The sequence below is a fragment of the Dendroctonus ponderosae genome, unplaced genomic scaffold (genome assembly GCF_020466585.1).
Source record: "Dendroctonus ponderosae isolate FM_Combo_2020 unplaced genomic scaffold, Dpon_F_20191213v2 Dpon_F_20191213_7, whole genome shotgun sequence".
NCBI classification, from domain to species: domain Eukaryota; kingdom Metazoa; phylum Arthropoda; class Insecta; order Coleoptera; family Curculionidae; genus Dendroctonus; species Dendroctonus ponderosae.
The window spans coordinates 11589739-11609770 of NW_026018916.1; the positions used below are offsets into that span (position 1 = coordinate 11589739).

The 20032-nt window shown below is 34.1% G+C and overlaps 3 protein-coding genes across 3 annotated transcripts in view; 2 read left to right on the forward strand and 1 right to left on the reverse strand.

Moving 5' to 3' along the window:
• LOC109543176 (neuroendocrine convertase 1) overlaps positions 1-10137 on the forward strand; it is a 34232-nt gene extending 24095 nt beyond the window's left edge. The window contains exons 3-13 of the mRNA XM_019912750.2: positions 390-500; positions 1374-1631; positions 3552-3698; positions 3755-3917; positions 4082-4257; positions 4316-4528; positions 4585-4685; positions 9161-9376; positions 9441-9607; positions 9665-9798; positions 9856-10137. Of these exons, the coding sequence (XP_019768309.2) occupies positions 390-500; positions 1374-1631; positions 3552-3698; positions 3755-3917; positions 4082-4257; positions 4316-4528; positions 4585-4685; positions 9161-9376; positions 9441-9607; positions 9665-9798; positions 9856-10059 (1890 nt within the window). The 3' untranslated portion in view covers positions 10060-10137. The remainder of the gene's footprint in view (positions 1-389; positions 501-1373; positions 1632-3551; positions 3699-3754; positions 3918-4081; positions 4258-4315; positions 4529-4584; positions 4686-9160; positions 9377-9440; positions 9608-9664; positions 9799-9855) is intronic.
• A 1241-nt stretch (positions 10138-11378) lies between these two features.
• Positions 11379-13794, reverse strand: LOC109543189 (60S ribosomal protein L7a). Its single transcript, XM_019912765.2, has 7 exons — positions 13658-13794; positions 13115-13229; positions 12784-12933; positions 12613-12676; positions 12401-12557; positions 11837-11912; positions 11379-11649 (listed from the first exon to the last, which is right to left on the reverse strand). Exons 1-7 carry the CDS (start codon positions 13670-13672, stop codon positions 11420-11422), a joined length of 807 nt encoding a protein of 268 aa, XP_019768324.1. The 5' UTR covers positions 13673-13794; the 3' UTR covers positions 11379-11419.
• A 1309-nt stretch (positions 13795-15103) lies between these two features.
• LOC109543209 (keratin, type I cytoskeletal 9) lies at positions 15104-19430 on the forward strand. Its single transcript, XM_019912794.2, has 4 exons — positions 15104-15365; positions 15549-15609; positions 18726-19151; positions 19213-19430. Exons 1-4 carry the CDS (start codon positions 15357-15359, stop codon positions 19284-19286), a joined length of 570 nt encoding a protein of 189 aa, XP_019768353.1. The 5' UTR covers positions 15104-15356; the 3' UTR covers positions 19287-19430.
• The last annotated feature ends 602 nt before the right edge of the window (positions 19431-20032 follow it).

Sequence of the window (20032 nt, forward strand, 5' to 3'; positions counted from 1 at the left end):
AGTTATTTAGATACTTACTTTCCTATATAAAATTATCTACCGTTTCATCTTAAAATCTGCAGCTTTTTCCAAGTCTATTCTACCGCTTTCGCGTTTCTTGATCCGGAAACACTGATTAGCTCCATTAAGAACCCTTTGCTTAAATGTGTATTGCATTTAAATAATGATATCCAGAATTATTAAATAATTTTCAACAGTTTTGCGAACACCTTGTATATTTCACACAAAAATCCCAATTCAGTCTCATCCACCATCAGCATCCAACACGAGCTGGGAACAACAGCTTTCAACATTTTTAAAAGCTTAAGACGCCGGAAATTTGATGAATACGAATAAAAATTTAATAAAAAAATAGACATTTGAAAGCACTAAAAATCTTTTATTTTTAGGTGATTGGCTTTGAAGACACGTATGTTTTAACATCAAGCGAAAGCTCGCCTTTTCTACTAAACGAGAGGAAACGAAGCCAAGTCTCAAGAAGCTTATCCGATGACCAAAGAGTAAATATTATTAAGTCAGAAAAAAATATTTAATTCAACACATTTATAGTATATATTATTTGCAGAAATATACAGAGTAATTCAAAAGTACTCTGCAAATTTAGGAGGCGACGAATTACTTCAAAATGACAAAAGTTTATTAATTTTTTTTATTACGAAAATTTTATTAAAAGCCATGAAAATTTATTTATATAACTGAAACCAACTTTTCATCGGCGCTTCTAGCTGATTGAATAATATGTACCATAAAAATTCTAGACGTTGGATGAGTTTGCAAGAGAAAAAGTCCGACGGGAATCCTAGAAACTGAACAAACTTATTTAGTGAACTGCCAGAGCGGAACACCGAAGATTCTAAAAAAATGTGGAAATAACAGAAGAAAAGTGATAAGAAATGAAATAAAAACGCTAATAGGAAGGAAATTCGAATAGAAGCCATCATTTCAAAAAATTCTTCTGCATTACCGTTAACGTAAATTTCCTATTTTTTCATTTTTTGAATCGTTGATTGTTCAATTGTTTCTCTATGCAGTAAATTAACTTACAAATAACACTGCATTCTACTTGTACTACCACTTTCAGCAAGGAATACATCGACATCCCAAACCACTCTGTATATTAGAGTTGCAGATTGAGTTTAATATTTATCTTTTAGCGATGTTGATCATTTTTAGAAATGTTTATTTTTCGATGTATTTTCTTTCAGATTTACTGAAAAGATTTTGACCCTCACTGCCGCAACATTGTATAATAATTCGTTTTTGCATCAAAAGCTATCTTGGTTTTATGTCAAAAAGCGTTTTTAATTTAAATAACCCAGCCACATTTCCAGTACAAAAAATGTATTAATATAACATTAAAGAACGTGTTTAAGGTACTATGGGCAGATGAACAAAACTGGAAAGAACGCCAAAAAAGAGACTTTATAACAATCGATCCATCAGACATCCCAAAAGAGCGAGTTAAGCGTGTGGAAGTCAGTCAAACTAATCAACTGAATTTCACCTATCCCATTGAAAAAGCACCCAAAAATAACCAAACACAGAGGAAAAATCGAAGAAAACGTTACGCTCTGTCGACAGAAGTCGATCAAACGTTTAACGATGAATTGTGGAGTCATCAATGGTACTTGGTAAGTGCTCTTAGAAAGTATTGGATGTTCAGTTTCAGCTTATTTCCACTCACCTCAGTCGACGAGTTTTCTTGTAAAATCGATTTCTCAATTTTTTTGCATAAAAATTTCAGCTTACCAATATTTTACAGCAAACCGTTAGGAAAAACGCGGCTTAGAAATGTCGACCTTGAAGTGAAGAAACTTCAGTTTCCAAGGGTTTGCAAATAAATGATTATAAACTTTCGCTTTTTCACTTCGGGGAAATATTTTTCGAAAAATACCCGGAATTAATTATTAGGGTTTTTTCCATAACTCAAAGCTGCAAAAAGTTTTCCCAACGTTTTTGCAAAGCGGTTAAGGATGCCAGTGTTCCAATAAAATGTATCTTATAATTTTGCATAGAAAATACCTGAAGATTTCCAGTATTTTAAGTAAAACTAAAAAATAATTCGATTTTTGCGTAGGAAGAACTTTCTAATAGAAACTTTGCAAAAACTGGAATGACCTGAAAATCCTCAGAGACGTGAGGGCGGCGAATATTCCCAATATTTTTTGTAAACTTTTGCTCACTGGTCGTTTTTTCAAGATAGTCCTAATTACTTTCAGTAAAAAACTGAATAAAATCATTTGGTTTTTGTGCCAAATTCGAAGCTGAAATGGGTTTTCTCAAGTTCCCTGCAATACGATGAATGAGGCGTATTTTTTGGAAAAATTTATTTTGTAATTTTTAGCTGAAAACACCCCGTTATTGTCAAAAATGAAGAAAATCATCAGAAAATAATGCTTTTTTGCGTTTTGGATTAAAATATTTTGGTTTTGTGATCGGTTTTGGAAGGAAGCCTTGATGGTTTTCGCAAAAAAAAACGATATAAATTTATTTTCGTTTTTATCCCTAATTCGTCACTGAAAAATGTTTTTGTACGTTTTTTACAAAGCTATATATTTATCATGTAATTTTTCATGTAAAAGTCCTCCAGATCGTCAGTTTGTTAAGCGAAACTACAAAATAGAGCGTTTTTGAGTAGAAAGTAAACCAAAAAAATGCACTTAAAACTAAAAAACCACACTTTTAACAAATTCTACAGTGTTCAGAGGAATGGAGGTGACGAGATTTCCAAATAATGTGTAATAATAATAATAACTTTCGCTTATTTTGTTCGTTTTTGGATAGAAAATTGTTTGATTTTTGTTTCAAATTCGAAGCTGGAAAGGGATTTCAAAACTTTTTACAAAGCGTCGAAGGATTCGAAATTTATTTATATTATTTATAATTTTTCACGGAAAATACCTCAAGAAGAATTTTTAAGTGAAACTTTAGAAAATTGAGCATTAAGAAGAGAGAACAACTTGGCTAAAACTGGAAAATTCTGAAATTTGAAGACATTTTAAAAATATTATTAATAAATGACCTTTAAAATAAATCTAAAAGCAGTTTAAAAAAAGTCATCAACATTTTCCCACCAACGGAACTGAATTACTGCGCCGGTGCGTTGAGTTGGCGCACGAAACCATTTGCGCAGCACTGTGCCAACTCCTAAAAATTCACTGAGTTGCCCAGGCCTACACTACGCGCTTTTTTCCGATTTATTGGCCAATAAAGCGGGTCATCTTCTTGACCGTCAGCGACTTTACACTTGGATATTGTTCGCAATAAGTTGGTGCAATTTCCGTAAAACCAACATGAATTTCAGTACTTGAGTTCGGTTGCTTTGTCTTGGAAGCGATGTGAAGATGAGCCAGAATCTTTGCTTAGGCCTCCTAAAAACCGAGTCATTTTCCCTATAAATTTGCTAAACTTATTGCATACAACACAGACAATACGAAAATAGACAATAAAACGGAAAAAAGTCAAAAAAGTGCAAAAAACTTCTGAATGTGTCCAGATATGCCAGATATAAAAAGTAGTCCAAAGCATTTTGAACGGTTCCAATACTTTAGAGAGATACAAGAACGAGACTGGATCTTCCAAAATTGGACTTGAACGTGGTTCCTGTATACAAAGCTGGGATTTCGGGAAAAGGCGTGCGAATTACCATTTTAGATGACGGCATTGAATACACGCATGAAGACTTAAATCAAAACTACGTGAGTGTTTCTAAATGCGATTTTTGCTGGCAAATCAAACTTTTGTTGGTATTTAGGATGCAGAAATCAGTTACAATTGCAACGAAGAATCAAAAGACCCACTGCCTCGATACGAAATCACCAAATCGAATAGTCACGGCACAAGATGCGCAGGTGAAGTGGCGATGGTGGCCGACAACAAGAAATGCGGTGTGGGAATTGCTTTTAACGCAAGAATAGGTAAGGTAAATAACCGGCAGTTAAAATTTAAAGAAAAAAAAACGTAAAATTACAATCTTAGTCACGTACACCCGAAAAGGCCACTAAAGATCCTGACTCCTGATGAAAACCATGGATGTTTTTTAGTTCGAGGCACCAATATAAAGCAAAATTTGCAATTTCAGGCGGTGTGAAGATGCTAGATGGACTTGTAACAGATAGAATTGAAGGGACAGCTCTTGGATATGCGCAACATCTGGTGGATATCTACAGCGCCTCATGGGGACCGAATGATGATGGTCAAACAGTAGATGGGCCCGGCAGACTAGCAAAAGAGGCTATTGAAAGAGGAATTACGCAGGTACTTAGAAAAGCCAGCGAAATGTTCGTATCTGTTCAATTGAAGTTCCCCCATCCAGGGAAGAGCTGGGAAAGGGTCAATTTACGTATGGGCGTCTGGAAACGGTGGAAGCCGGGGCGACAATTGCAACTGCGATGGGTATCTGGCCAGTCCCTACACAATCTCAATAGGAAGTGCCTCACAAAAGGGAGAATTCCCTTGGTATGGAGAAGTTTGCGCTTCAACGCTGGCTGTAACCTACAGCAGCGGAGCATATAAGGATCAAATGATTGTATGAATTCATTAATTTTTCATTTGTTCGTTTACTTTGGGTATTTTCAATTTTAGGCGACCACTGACCTGAACAATCAATGCACTATTAAACATACGGGTACCTCAGCGTCGGCACCTCTGGCTGCAGGAATTATTGCCTTGGCGTTAGAAGTCAAGTAAGACTCAAATAGCTTATTCAAGAGAAAAGCATTTAAATAAATTATGATTATGAAACATTTTCTAGTTAAAATAGGATACTGATCAAAAGAAGAAAGTGTTTGTTTAGTGCGAACCCCAGATTTTTATGGGATTCGTTGAGCTAGCAATTTTTTATAATTGAAAAACTTACTTAGTTTTGCGTCCAGCTAAATTTGGTTCGAAGAACTGGAACCAATTGGCCGAAAAATAGACAAGAAAAAATACCTACTGGTACCATTAAGAAGGTTTTGAAACGTTTAAGAGGAACAAAGTCAACTTTCATGAAGGGTCCATGACCCAATGGAGAAAAACGTTAGACATACACCTATGTAGTAAAGTGGCATAAAAATGCAAGTGTTTTAGGACAAAATATTGAACGAAAAAGCTACATAAAAAACGAATTGCTGAAAAAATCAAACGCATAAAGACAGAAATAAAAACAAAATGCATAGTAATATTCGCTGCAAAATAACGTAGCACGTAGTATTATTTAGTTTTACCAACGACTCCATATCGAGCATTCCGACAGTACACAGGGTGTCCCGAAATTTTTTGTACTTCTACCCCCCAAATGATACGCCTATGATGAAATTCTGACAGTTTTAGTTTCAGATCTAGATTCAGCATATTAAAATTATTAAAGTTCCTAAAATTTACGTTTTGAAGTTCAACCGTTTAGAAATAATTTGCAAAAAACCTTACTACTGGGCCCCTCTTCAAGAAGGCGTGGCTCCGTTAGAGAGCAGTTTTCAATACATGTTCATTTGAAAAATTAATATTATTTTTGAGCGCATTATCACTGTTTCAGTTTGGCGACCTAATTTTGGGACACCCTGTATATTTGCAACTGAAAAATTACGTTGTTGAAGGACTCTGAAGACAAATTTTGTACCCGCTGTTTCCAGAACAAGTGATTAAAAATTCCGAAATTACCTTTCATTAGCAAGTTTGAAAAAATAATTTCTGGATAGGGAGTTTAGAAATACAGGAGAAAGTATTAAAAAAAATTAGAAAAATAACCTTTTTAATCAAATTTAACTTTTTATTATTGGAAAACTTCATTAGTTCGTTTTTCTCATGAAGACGAAACTTGAAAGTATCTGGCATTAATAAGACTAGACTAACTTTGTAGTTCTTATTTTTAACGAACAAGAACTAAACTGCTCAACTAAAATAATAAACCACTCAAGAAAATAAGTTACACACCCAAATTTCAAATTTGATTTGGGTTTTCAGCGCCTCCTCCTAATCCAAAGTTTTTCTAGTCAGTGTGTGTTTTTGGAAAAAAATTCAGTGGCACAAATAGTGGTGTATGGATTTTTTATAGTGCAATTCCAAAATTGCGCGGTTTTAATTGTTCATTGAACCGTGGAAAAATACTTCGGTCTTCTGAAGTCTATGCGGGGCCTTTAACAGAAATGGTCTGTGTGCGGAGGGTTGGATTTTCCCCAAATGCGCACATATCTCACCTTAACTCACTTGTTTGATATCGCAGTATAGTTTCGAAAATTTAAAAAACTGTAAATATCTAGAAAACAATATTATATGTGATATAAAATTATAGATAAAAATGATGACTAAAATAAATTTTATTTGTTCGGTACTATAACGGACGAAAAAGTTCTAGTTTCACAAAATTATGTGATAATAGTGGAACCATGTCGGATTTCTATTATATTTCGAACAATTTGAACATTTGGTATACTGGTGGCCTTAACTGAAAATGCTTGTATGAAGCTCGTATTCATTTGAAGGATCCTGTATGTAGATAGGCCAACTCTTAGCAAAAAAAAATAGTGTGCGCCACGCGACGCTCGACAGAAGTGATAACTTCATATATTTATAGAAACCATAAAATATTGAACTTGTTTAACGCATGATGGCAATAATAATTTTATTTTATAATTTTAATATTCTTGTTAGTCTAATAATTTATAAATGGATCAGGAATAGGTAAAGTTTAATTTAATTTCCTTTAAAAACAGCTTTTTTATTTGCAACATTTAACATTCTTTAACGAGATGTTGTACATATTGCTCTTCTTGGGTTTGTGTAAACTCTTGAGTTTCTGTATTTTTTAGTCGTAATTTATTATTTGCTTTGTATAATCTTTGACGTTCAGCACTAGTTCGTGGTTGATGAAAGCTACTTTGAGGGGATCTATTACTTAATGCTAATTTTTTAGCACAAAATCGTTTTTGGCGTTCAGCATTACTTAATACTTTTCGCATTGTAGCATGTTTTTGTGACTGATCTTGTGTATGTTGCTCATGCACGTCTGCTACAACTTGTATCTGAATAGGACTAAAAAATCAATTAATTTTGGTGATTTGAAGACGTTCTATCTGTTTAAAATAGACGGTAAAACGAGGAAGAGCTATAGAGACAGGATACAGTTGACATACTATATGTATACATAATGGTAAGCCATCGCGCTAACTGAACTAATCCAAAGCTAAAAAATTAAACTAAATTGAGAAGATTTAATCATAAAGGACTGAAAGGGTATATGAAGGGAAAAAATCCATTTTGATGCGTGGTAAACACAATTAATCATAGAAATAATATAGAGAATTGAAAATATGCCCTAATAAATTCGTTTGACATATTTTCTAACTATAAGCTGAAGAGAGATTCGTATTGTCTTAACATCAAGAATGCGTTGCGTGATAGAAAATAAGAAGACCTAACCCATGTTTTCTGAAATAACCGAGGTAAACTGAAATATTTGTTCAATTAAATTCAAAACATATTTATTATATATTATTACAAAACAGTAATGATGTTTATCATTTTATGTTAAATAGGAAAGATTACAAAATAGATATCTAAATATTGATAATTTGTTGTTACAAAATAAAAAACAAATAATAGAAGATATTATTGCATTAAAAGTTATTAATAATAGTTGTGACACTCTATTTGCACTTAATCTTGAGCGTTTTTCATAAATTCACCCTGCCTTCTTTAGAAAATATCCGCTCAACATCTGGTTTAACAATTGTCTCCGATGAAAATCACTAAACAAGTAGGTAATAATATTTTACCGAAACGTGCAATACAATGCAAATGGACATCATCTGGACTACAGACAGTAAGGAGAGTAAGACATCGGGAATCGGTACCGGGATTCTATCGATACGATTTAATTTACTTTAATCTTTTCTTGATACGAATTTGCGTCCACAATCAATCAGGCGATTTAAAATACGTCCAACAGTTTTTCAAAACTTTATTGTAGTGGATCTTAGGGACAATTTTGTTGCACAACAATTTTGTTAGTTCTTAAAACAATATTTAACAGTACAGGGCAATGTGCAATCTCGTTTGCAATGATAAATACCCGGTCGTTTGAAGATGATTTTCAAAAGTTTGTAATACATTTTTCTGCAAATTGATAGACAATCCGCATTTTTTGCACTTAAACTGCTTTAGTGTGTATAATTGTGTGTGTACTTTAATTGGAAATTTAAAAGAATGCGATCAGGCATTTAGTATATGAGCACCCTTTACCAGTATTTGCAGCATCTGCAGCTTGATAATTTGTTGATTAATTGTTATCAGCGTTATAAAATAAACTGCACCAAACGCAATAATATCACACTCAATAATTGAGAAATCAAAATCACTGTCAGGTTAATAACGCAATGTGTATTTGAAAAGTTTATCAGATCTACAGATGCACCCGCACTAACAAAAAAGTTCATATGTGCGTCCCAAGCCTCAGGCGCGAACATAGATGGCGCTAAGAGGCCGGAGTGCCGTGACCGAGAAAAATCGGTTCACCCTCCCATAAAAAGTTATCACTTCAAAAATTTAAAAACAGAAGTGAGCGAGCTGCTAAGTGCCTTTTTATTATATAAAATCTTCCTTCTTTTTCATGTTCGAGTTAAATTGATTCCAGGGCCTAATGTCTAGTAATGAGCAGGACTGTGAAACCGTATTCTAGAGAAGTCTTGCGAGACTCTTCTAAAAAAAATTTGGTATTGAATTGTATTAAATTGTCCTCGTAGCCATTAAATATCATAAGAAAGTTGGACCGTTTTAAACATTTAGGTAACGTACCAACGATTCACTATACGTACAAAAGCATAAGATTAAGAACCAAAGCATTGAACAGGACTTAATTTTTCACTTAGGTACTTGTTACTAGTCATTCCAGAAGGCTGTAAAACTGGTACACAGTAGAGCATGCGAGTATTTTTCCAATTTATCACGATTATCATATATAGATATGATCAAAATAATCATATAAACCAAGCAAGTCTGGAGTATTGAACTTTGTAGTACTGAGAGTGATATTGCAGATGAATCTACCATCACCGAATAGAAAACCTTACATGAATTAAATGCCACCAATAAAAGAAATAAAAAAAACAAGCCGAGCTGATTTTTTTTTGAAAGCTACAAAGTGAAATGTAAGCCCTAATCAATTTTCCTTTGCCCCGTTTAGTCCATCATTGACGTGGAGAGATGTACAACATCTCATAGTGTGGACTTCAGAATTGGCCCCAGTTGCCGATAATCCAGGCTGGCAAAAAAATGCCGCTGGATTATGGTTCAGTACCAAGTTCGGATTTGGGCTTATGAATGCGTTTGGACTTGTCTCCGCTGCAGCAAACTGGACAACCGTTCCACAATACCGCAAGTGCGAAGTTAGATTCAATGGGTGAATAATAAATACTTATAACATCAAAATCTTGTAAATTTAATGAAAAATCGGCATTTTCAAGGGGGAACAAGTCAATATCTTACAGAAAGCCGGTAGAGCTTGTAGTAGGGACGACAGGTTGTAGAGGTACAAAGGACCAAGTCATATTCCTCGAACATGTTGAGATCAAAACCACCATCAACTATACGCTTAGAGGGGCTTTGGAGGTGCATTTGGTATCACCCGCTGGTTTGTAACAGCCGCATCAGTTTCTATCCTCAATCAACCCAAAGATTTTTGCTCTAGGATCGTCTGTGCAACTTCTAGCTTCGCGAAAATTCGACAAAAGCGCCAAAGGCTTCAATAACTGGACTTTCATGTCGGTGATGACTTGGGGAGAGCTTGCAAGCGGCATATGGACCTTAACCATTTCAGATTCAGTAATTTTATAACCAACTCCAAATTAATCAAGCATAGTTTATTGTTGGTATTTCCAGCATGGCCCAGAAGGAAATGTTGGGTATATTGGAGAAACAACTTTAATTTTGAGAGGAACTGACGAACCTCCCTTTCATATGTTAAATGGTCCGCGAAACTACAATGAAGACTACAACAGGATACACAATCGAGTGGGAGGTGTGCAGATTGGCAATGAAGTGAATGCGCTTTTCAATTACGATTATATAAATGATCTTAAATAATGTCATAAAGAAAATTTTTTAATGGTTCCAAGCAAAAAAATGTTATCTAAAATAAATGGCGTTTGACTATCGCACCAATCTGAGTTTGACTGTATTTATATAGATGTGGAATGAACTATGGCGACTTTTTGTTACACACTTTAATAGAACTGGCAATTTTGTCGGGCCTTTAGACTCAGATTCGACCTTTGTCAAAAACATGAAAAACTCACCAGTTTCAGGCAACGGGCGCAAAAGCGTTAATCTTTTGATTATTACTAATACTCTACTAGGTATTTATTACTAACAGCTAAATTTTAAAATACCGAATAATATTCAAGATGATCCTCAACTAATGTGGCAAAATTTACTGATTGTTTAGGAAAAAAATTCGGGTAAACTTGCCTTATCCGGCAGAGAATAGTTCCCGAGGAACAGGATGTGTAAATGTAAAATTTTCGGTTTTTTACCAGTGTTACTATTACCAAAAATGTTGTCTTGGGCTTTTTACATCGAGGAATTCCAATTTCCTATTACTTAGTTGTGACTTTTTTAACTAATTAGAATTAGATTCCTAATGTTAAAAATTGAGATTTTTTAAAGTGAACCTTGGAGAAAATATGTTTTACCGCTAGTTCATAACTTTTGGTATTAAATTTAATTAATTGCAAACGCCTCTCCATAACTTATTTTCGAATGACAAAATATGGTTTGCTTATGCACACGAAAAGTTTAAATGCTTCTGAAACACAATTATTTATGAAGTGAGTTAATAAATGCATTGAAGTCAGAAGTTTATATTGTTCTTAAACAAAATATGTTTGTGTTAAGTTTTGATTCATTGAAAACCTGAACACATTTCACTTTTCACACACAGAGATGCAAAAATCACTAGCTATCAATGTGAAATATTTTGAAAACGGTGAAATATATAGACTTCAACCAGGTACACCTTTTGTTTAAAAAAAGTCGGAGAACAAGACATTAACAAGTTGTCAAGTTATCATGTACATCAAAAAATATTTACTTTCGCACAAGACAAAATTGTCTGAAACCCAATATTTTTGTCGAACGTCAGTAATTTTTTCATATTCGTTTAGGACAACTCCATGCCATAATAGAAATATTTTTTAATTTCGACGACGCATTCGAGAACCCTTATTATAGTCTCATTTAGCCGGAAGTAATACGGCCCTGCAACTCAAAACCACACATTTGCGGCGCATATTCAAATGGATGTAATAATCAATAAGTAAAGCGTAGCTTTGTGGCTGCAATATTAACTACTGCAAAATTTGAAGGATATAAGGAAAAAGGAATATATAAAAAATAAACCCAAATCAACTTAAATATTATTTATTGCAGAGTCTCGCTTAAGCGATTACCCCTGCTTTTGTGCCAATTCTTTGGCCCTCGCCCGCTCGATTTTCACGACGCGGGCCGCTGATTTCGTGCCTAACAGACCACCACCCCAGTGTTTGCGAAGCTCATCGCCACGGTCATTGAAGTTCGTTTTGATGGCCTCCAAAATCTTGTTAAAGTTAGACCTGTCTCCAGAGTCAACTTGGCTGAGAGCCACTGCGGAGCATGTCTTGCGTCTGACAAGAAGACCTATAAACAATTTACCTGATATTACATCTTGCAACGAGCACGGGATGTTTTTGAATTTTGCACTAAATGTGTTGTCAGTAAATGCTTGTCAGCATGTCTTTTCAGACGGGAAAAGAAGACTATTATGCATGAATCATCATAATCATAAGAAATAAATTTAAGGAAAAGGACACGTCCATGAACTTACCTAAACGAGCCTTGCCTTTAATAATACAGTATGGGACACCCATCTTTCTGCAAAGGGCAGGCAGGAAGAGAACCAACTGAAAGAGGAAGCACAATTAAATTTCTACTAAAATGATACGAAATACTTTTTCATATACACGCAATACTCAGTGTCACGTGTCTTCACTTTTTTGCACCCTGTAAAAGGAACTTCAGTCGAAGAAATTCAATATTACATCATTGTTGTAGTTCAGTCAATTTCTTCATTTAATGAGTTCAGTATTAAATACTAAATTTGTTTTACTTCTAATTTGTCTTTCTTCTTCTAAATTTGTTTTAGTTCATCGGCATATAGCACCTTAATACTTAAGTATTTTTTATCAACTTTTTTAAATATAATATCCAGAAAATAATGTTCTAAGACGAGTACCGTTGACTCTAGTGCAATAGTTGTAATAGTTTTTCGCTTTTCTTAGCAAAGCAAAAGTTACCGTTAAGTGCATCCGAAGAACCGATAGATTGATACTATTTTAAATTTAGAACTTATCAAAGAAACATTTTCGAATTGATTTAAATCCGATCTTACCTCGATTGGATCAACATCATGGGCAATGATCACTAATTGGGCTTTCTTCTGTTCAACCAATTTGGTAACTGTGTTAGTACCAGCCTTCAAAGTATTTGGCTTCTTCGAAGGAGCCACTTCTTTTTTGGCTACCTTCGCTTCAGCTTTAGCCTTCAATCTGGAAAGGCAATTGTATTAGTACATATTTTTGACGAAAGTTCAACTAGACTTACCTATTTTTCTTTTGCAGCTCAGTTTCAGGCCTGTACTTCTCCAAGACTTTGAAAAGCTGCGTAGCTGTAAAAAAAAATAACATTTAGACTGTGGGATATTCGGTAAATCAATAAAAGCTCCAATAATAATACAAATGGATAATACTTAAAATATGGACTTACATCACTAACCTGTTTGTTTATCCAATGTCTGGGTAAATTGATTGATTGGTGGAGGCACCTTCAATCGCTTTTGCAAAACAGCCTTCTGCCGTTGGATTCTGATATATTTCGGCCATTTGACGAACCGGGAGAGGTCACGTGGAGGCTGAATGTCCTGCCCTAGATGAAGACACAAGTAAATAACACGCTTGGTGGTTGAGGTGGGAAGTCAGTAAATAAAGTGGAATATATCAGAATTAAAAAGCTCGTATATTTGGGAGTCAACAGCAAAATGTCTGCTTCAATATTAACATCATTGTTATTATGCATTAAAAAAGCAAGTTTCAATGATTCTACCTACCAATGCCGAAGTTTCTGGGCCTCTTCTCGAACAAGGGGTTGACCTCCTTCCTTGCTTCAGTTTTCTTTACAGCAAGAGGGGCTGCTGCTACCTTCTTTCCAACCTTCTTCTTCGGCTAAAATTACATGCTTTAAGTCTGGGAATCACGGGTTGAGTCGCAATATTATTTTTCAATGAAACTCAGTCAAAACTATTGGTGGTAGTTGAATTTCCACAAAACCATTCGGATAGCAAATACGGTCATCATTTAAAACTTATAAATAATTATTGTGAATTTTAAAAATATACACGTTTTTATAGACCAAGCTATAAACATAACCTGATAAAATTATATTTTAGTAACATAATGCTTCCAGAGCGAATTGAAATTATTATATGGGAAGATACTGTGAAGCATTGAATCGTAAACGAAGGTATAAATTTTGTGAAGTTCCTTCGGCCATAGATCGCAAGTTTTCGCAAACAGCTTTTGGGCTTAGATTTTTTATAATACACAAACATGTTAGAAAATATTGACTGCAAACTATAATCTAATGTACTTACTTTCTTCTGAACCATTTTGAATCACCAAACCTTTAGGATGGCGCAGATTATTTAAGAAAAAAATACTCCACGTTCACAGGCAACTACTCACTGAAGAAGCGCCGTGTAAAAGGAAAAAGTGACTTGAAATGTCAGCGTCGGCGTTGTTGTTGCCAATGATGCGGACGTTGCCAGATTTTCTGCGCATATGCTCTGTCTGAGACCGCTTGTAGACAAGGAAAGATGATGTTGGTAGTATTACTATTGCCTATTCAAAGTGTTTCCAAAGATTAGTGTTTCATAATGATATCCACATATTTGTTTGTTTAGAGGGAGTTTTACCAATAAACTTTGATTTTTGCCCTTTCAGCGAACATTTCTATATCTAGGTTTATTGTGGGTTTTTTTGTCCGATTTATGACGCTTCAACGACAACTTTTTCTCTTTTTTTCCTTTAAAAACTTCTCCCCGAACGTTGTTCACGCGATAGCCAATTGAATTCATAAACTTTTTTATTCTTGTCAGTTTTCTGCATTTTTGGTAATGTGCGTTAGAAACCTATTTCTTTGTTCATTATGATACTGCGCAGGTAAAAAAATATAGAAAACTTTCCAAAGGAAACCCAAAAATAATTTTTAAATGTTATGTAATTTAGGTGCAGGCCAAAGATAAAACATATACATAGGTTTTCTATTAGTACGTTAGAAACTAAAAAAATAAATAATAAAAATTACATTTTTATTTTATAAATATTTACTTGTACGGACATAAAAAGCCGTAACAACGAATGTTGGTGTTGTTACCTAAAGATGCTAACATGCCATCCGTATTAAGTATAAGACGCCTCACAAATTTTTTAAGCGGTTTGTATAAAGTATGTTTTAATGTTACTTTCGGATCATATTTTTAATTTTATGATCTTTTCACTGATGAGTTTTTCGCGCTTTTAGGCTGTAGTGGAAGGTAGTTTTTTCTGGCGTTTCGCATACACGAGTAGCTTGCATCTTCAGAGGTGGAGCTGCGGCGAACGGCTTTTCCACAACGACCTTTTTTAGGCCCATTTTCAGAATATGATTGTATAATCGCCAAACTCTCAGTAATTGATTTAAGTACAAAATAAAATATTAAATAATGTGGGCTGTAGGCATATTTGATATCGGGATAAGCAAAGACGAAAACTGCATTTTTTAATATGCAAGATGTCTCATTTAGGAAGACAAAATCCCTTTGTACAAAATTTTACATCCAACCGGTAAATGGATTATTCTTCAAAAATAATAATATTCATAAAGGTCTTCTTATCATCTACCATAACAGTGATTGTTAAACATATGTGAATATTAACTATAAAATTAATTTTTAATTGCAGACACTCACATTATGTAATTCCGGGATTATCGACTTTCCATGCATGGAATTCATTATCATTGTTTTTGTCTATACATTCTAACACTATTTGTTTTGCACGAATTTCAATTATCGTCCATGCATAAGACCAACGGATTGGAGAGATTACATCTTCAGTCACAGTTTATTAACATTGGTCTTGAATGCTTTAATCCGTAGCGAGAGAAAGGCTTTCTTTGGGCCCACCTTTAGTCCCCTTCTTTTCCAAAAGGCGCCCCGATACAATCACTTGCACTATAAAAGATAGTGGTCAGGAAGTGATCTGCTAGTTTACATACCTCAATATTGTTTGAATATTTTTCAACGCAGAACCATGTTTAGGGTGAGTACTATTCGAATATAAGTATCTCTAAATAAGATTTTAACTCCCTTTTTAACAAGAAAATTATTGATCGAATAACGTTTCGTTGAAACATCTGAACAAACTTTATTTGTTACTTTTTATATTGTCAGGTACGTTCCTTAATTAACATTTAATGTTTTTTCAATCTACAAATTTTTTCAGTTTGTGGTGCTCAGTGCCATAGTGTCTCTTGGATCTTGCCGACCGGGAATTGTATCTACTTGTAAGTATACATTTTCTATTATCTTATTAACAGTGTGTATGTTATTGGAAAGTCACATTAATCTAAATGGAAGGCAGCAATTAATGAAGCAATTAATCTCTGTTGAGTTGTTATCTCAAATTTGGAAGGAAAAGCGCCGATGTTCTTGTTATAGACTAGTCACGTCGCTTTGATTCCATCATCAGGTCTTCTGTTTCCATTTTTGGCAATTTTCTCTTCAGCTGTTTCTATACAATAATTATTTTCCGTAATTCGGCAACGTTTTCGTAAATTGTTCATACAACAGTTCTTCTACAATATGCTTGTTCCATTTTCGATCTTTTTCAGATTGTATTTAACTTTTTTGTTCGAATCTGTGTGTTGGGGCCCCGGATTTTATATGTTTCTCCCTAAACTATGACTAGAATTTTTATATGTTGCATACTTTTTAAGTAAAAATCGTGCACAAATTAAATGTCTTTGAAACAGAAGAATTGCAGACTAGCGTTTGCTTCATGTTGATGTTGAGTAGAAAAGTATTGAAGGAAATTGCTCACATTTATAATTTTCAAGTTATCGGTGGCAGAAAAGTGAAATGTACACTTCTCTTTCGGAAATGTTGTTCTTCATATTCCTTCTAATATTTTAAGGAGTGGTTAGTTCAAGAATATTTGAAAAATCTGTTCCAAAAATACAGAACTACTTTCCACCGTTGAGCAAAACATTATTACAAGTGGTTAGAAATTAATTCAGCGGAAGTGCAATGAACGGCTTTATCATCTTATTTAGATGGGTAAAAGTCCATATTTGAGACATAGAAGTCAAGCCTAAATGAAAAATAATGATTAATTTTATTAAAAAAATAAAAAATAATGATACGTTTTTAATAAAAAGTGGTTCGCAGACATTCTTCGTTCTGCACAATTTCATAAACTAAGGCAATTTAATTAGTTAAAAGCTCTCAAGCTAACAACGAAATTTTAACGCTTGGAAGTGGTACAGAACAAGTCTGCTCTGCACTTACTTTCCATAATCAATAAAACTACAAAACTGTATGCAAAAGATGCTGTATTGCATACTGAAGTGCAGATGAACCAGATGGTTAACTTGCTATTGTAAGTAAATCCCCAATTAATCGAAAACATTTATAGCGTTAACATTTGATTTATTATTGCTTTATGCTTCCTTCTTTCATACTAATAACCATTACATAATCACATTTGCGTTTTTTACGCAATAGGAAGTTTACTATGCGGAAATGTCGAGGATTTCTAATGAGATCAACAGTTCTATCTTGAAACCACTATGCATGTCGTTTAGGTTTAAAATAATCTGTTATTAGATCTTTTTTCGTATTGGATGATCGATTTCACTTCCACTCAATTACATCTTTACGCTCTCTTTTGGCTGGAAAACTATCACTTTTATTTTGAAGTGAATTTGATGCAATCCGCTCCTTTCATTTTAGGATTGCGGATAAAATTAATTAGTTCAGTTTAATAGTGAATGTTGCTAAGAGTGCGTAAATCGTTTAACAACTTGAGAGCGGTTGTTTTTTAATTAAAGTTCATATAAGTGTGTCCTTTTATGACATTAATTTTTTTTAGGACTAAGATAAATTATTTTCTATAATATTCTTCAATCGGTTAAAGTTTTCTTTATTCGGAGATTAATCTGTTAATTATGTATACATTTCCGTTATTATGTATTTGTAAAAATATATTGCAGATTATTACAAATGTGCAAACAAATGTTCATAAATAATTTTTTTACCAGAATTTAATTATTGTTATAAATGATGCTACACTTTCAAGCATTAAGAATTTATCTTTGTATTTGCAAAAAGAATATCAGCAGTTTATATAAACTTAATGCGTGTTCAACAGTTTCAGAATTGGATTTTTTTTAATTGTCTCGGTCCAAATTTCTTTCCTTTATTTAAATCTCGCAAATTTTTCTGGTTTGGTTTAAACGATAGTGTTAAATTTTATTAACTTCTAAGTTTTTTTATATCATTGAGCCCAACAGCAATCGTTATTCAAAATGTTTCTTTTCCTAAATGGATTATTAATATTAAGCAAAAAATTCCTAACAACTTCTTAACAAATTATGGTCATTATTGATTTTGAACATTGCTGTATTCAAGTCCATGATAATTTCGCGGCATTTTAAACAATAAAGATAATATTTCTTAAGCTCGTGCCAATAAAGCTGAAAAAAATTAGTAGAGGAAAATAAACCATTCAAAAATGAAACAGAAGAAATAGGCATAAAAATTGCAAAATGCAGATTTGGAAAAGAAGTAAAAAATCTTGCAAAAGCCGGCGACAAACCAATTTTCTCACAAAATTAGAAATTACGTTTTAATTAAGTATCTTAAACCGCCAATTCTAATAATAATTACATTTGCTGTTGAGATCTAATTTAGTTTCTTTTGCAAATGCTTTTCTACGTAAAATTTTGAAAAAAATTGTGTTTTTCCAATGTTCGCTTTGTTTTGTCTTTTTCCAAACTAATTGGTCTCATAGGTGTGCTAAATTACCGACCATTTATTCTACCAAATTTTATAAAACACATACAAAAACAAGCGCTTTGTTTTCAGTTGCGGTGTCACTTAAAATATTTCGTAGGTACTGAAGTTTTATGTAAATGTTCGTTATTACAACCAATTACTTTTATTTTATCTTTCATTTCTAAACACAAAATTATAAATAAATTTATATTTCATTTAAGTCATATTTTTCTGATGAACATTTTCTCTAGTGAATAATACTAGTGATACCTTTCGACTTTTTGCATTCCACCTACAGACAGTGTTTGACCATATTGTAGACTAGCTGTGACAAAATTCAACGTATTTTGGAAATCACACATGTTTTCTGCAAGAGGTACTGTATAAAAAAAAGTGTCTGCATAAAAAATATTCAGTGGAACGCCTTTGGAACCCTCTTCATTTTTTGAGGGCTTTGGTGAAGATTTCCTCTGAATAGAGGTTGAAGAGGAGTGGTGAAAGAACACCTCTTTGTCTGACCCGTCGCTTGATTTCCACTACCTTAGTCAGTTTGCCAGTGGCAAAAGTACCTAACAGCACCAATGGAAGACGTTTTTCAGAATTGCATATGAGCATTTTTTTTTAGCTTTCGGGCATGATGGGGAAGGTGGAGGCGACCATGGTCTCAGTCTTGCCAGCATTTCCTTAAGCGGAGCCAGTCACGGCCTAGGTGATAGTAGCTTTGGAAGCGGAGGTCAAACACTAGACTTGGGAGGAGGAGACCATGGATGGGCAAGCGGAGGCAGCGGAGGATACGAAAGCGGCGGATCCTCCGGCGGCGGAGACTTTCACCATGGTGTGAGCATTGTAGGAGGCGGCGGAGGCCAAAAAGGACAGACCATCGATTTGACCAATCAAGGTGATAGTCATCATGGTCCGTTTGGAGGCAGCTTTGTTGCATCCGGCAAATATTCAGCTGGCGGACATGGAGGTGGTTCTGATGGAGGACATGGAGGATATGGAGTACATGAAGGTGGCGGTGGATTTGAAGGCCATTATAGTGATGTCCTAGGTAAGTTGATATAAATACGTGTGGCAAACATGATACTCAGCTTTTTTCTGGATGTGATTAGGAGCCAGTGAAGGCGACTCATCAGGCGGATGGGAGCAGCTCTCTTCTGGATCTATTGGTCACGATTCGCATTAAATGATATTCTGTTGTTGACTAGTCCGTAATATTTGAACACAGTGTTTTGTAAAAACCGTCTGACTGCCTTTGTAAATAGTTTATTGTTGATTGTTTGTTATAACTTGTTGACTATTTTTATACGAAAATAAAAATGAAACCATACGTTGCTTGAGTTTTGCAGCACCACCTTAACAAATTTAATGAACCCGATTATTGTACCCATAAATTAAAGAGCATTAAGTCGAACTGAATACATTTTAAATAATTGCAAGGTTTAATTTAGTTATGGACTTCAACAGTCTGGAAAGTTGATGAAGGTTGAACAGATGGGTGTACAGAAGAATTAGATTTGAAATATTGAAATTTTTCCGAAAGATCGCTGAAATCAATAGTTTTAACGAAAAATTATATACAGGTTTTTATTTTTAATCCCGAAATTCAACAATATTTAATGCCTTGAACCGAGTATTGTATTTTAAAAGATAATAACGACCACTCGTTTTGAACAGTTTTTGCAGCTAAATCAACAAATGGCAAAAAGAAAAAACTGCCGAGAAAAAAAATTATTTAATTAAGAAGCTTCATGGCCGTGCGACTTTTTTGCACAAGTAGAGAAATGTCCACAGAAAATTACAAGTGAAATAGTGATGAGGAAATCAGAAATCCAAAACAAGGAAACTATTTGATTATTTTCTTAAGCTATAGCTGAGGATTCACTTAAATAAATAGTTTACGTCCAACAAACCTAATAATATTTTGCTGCT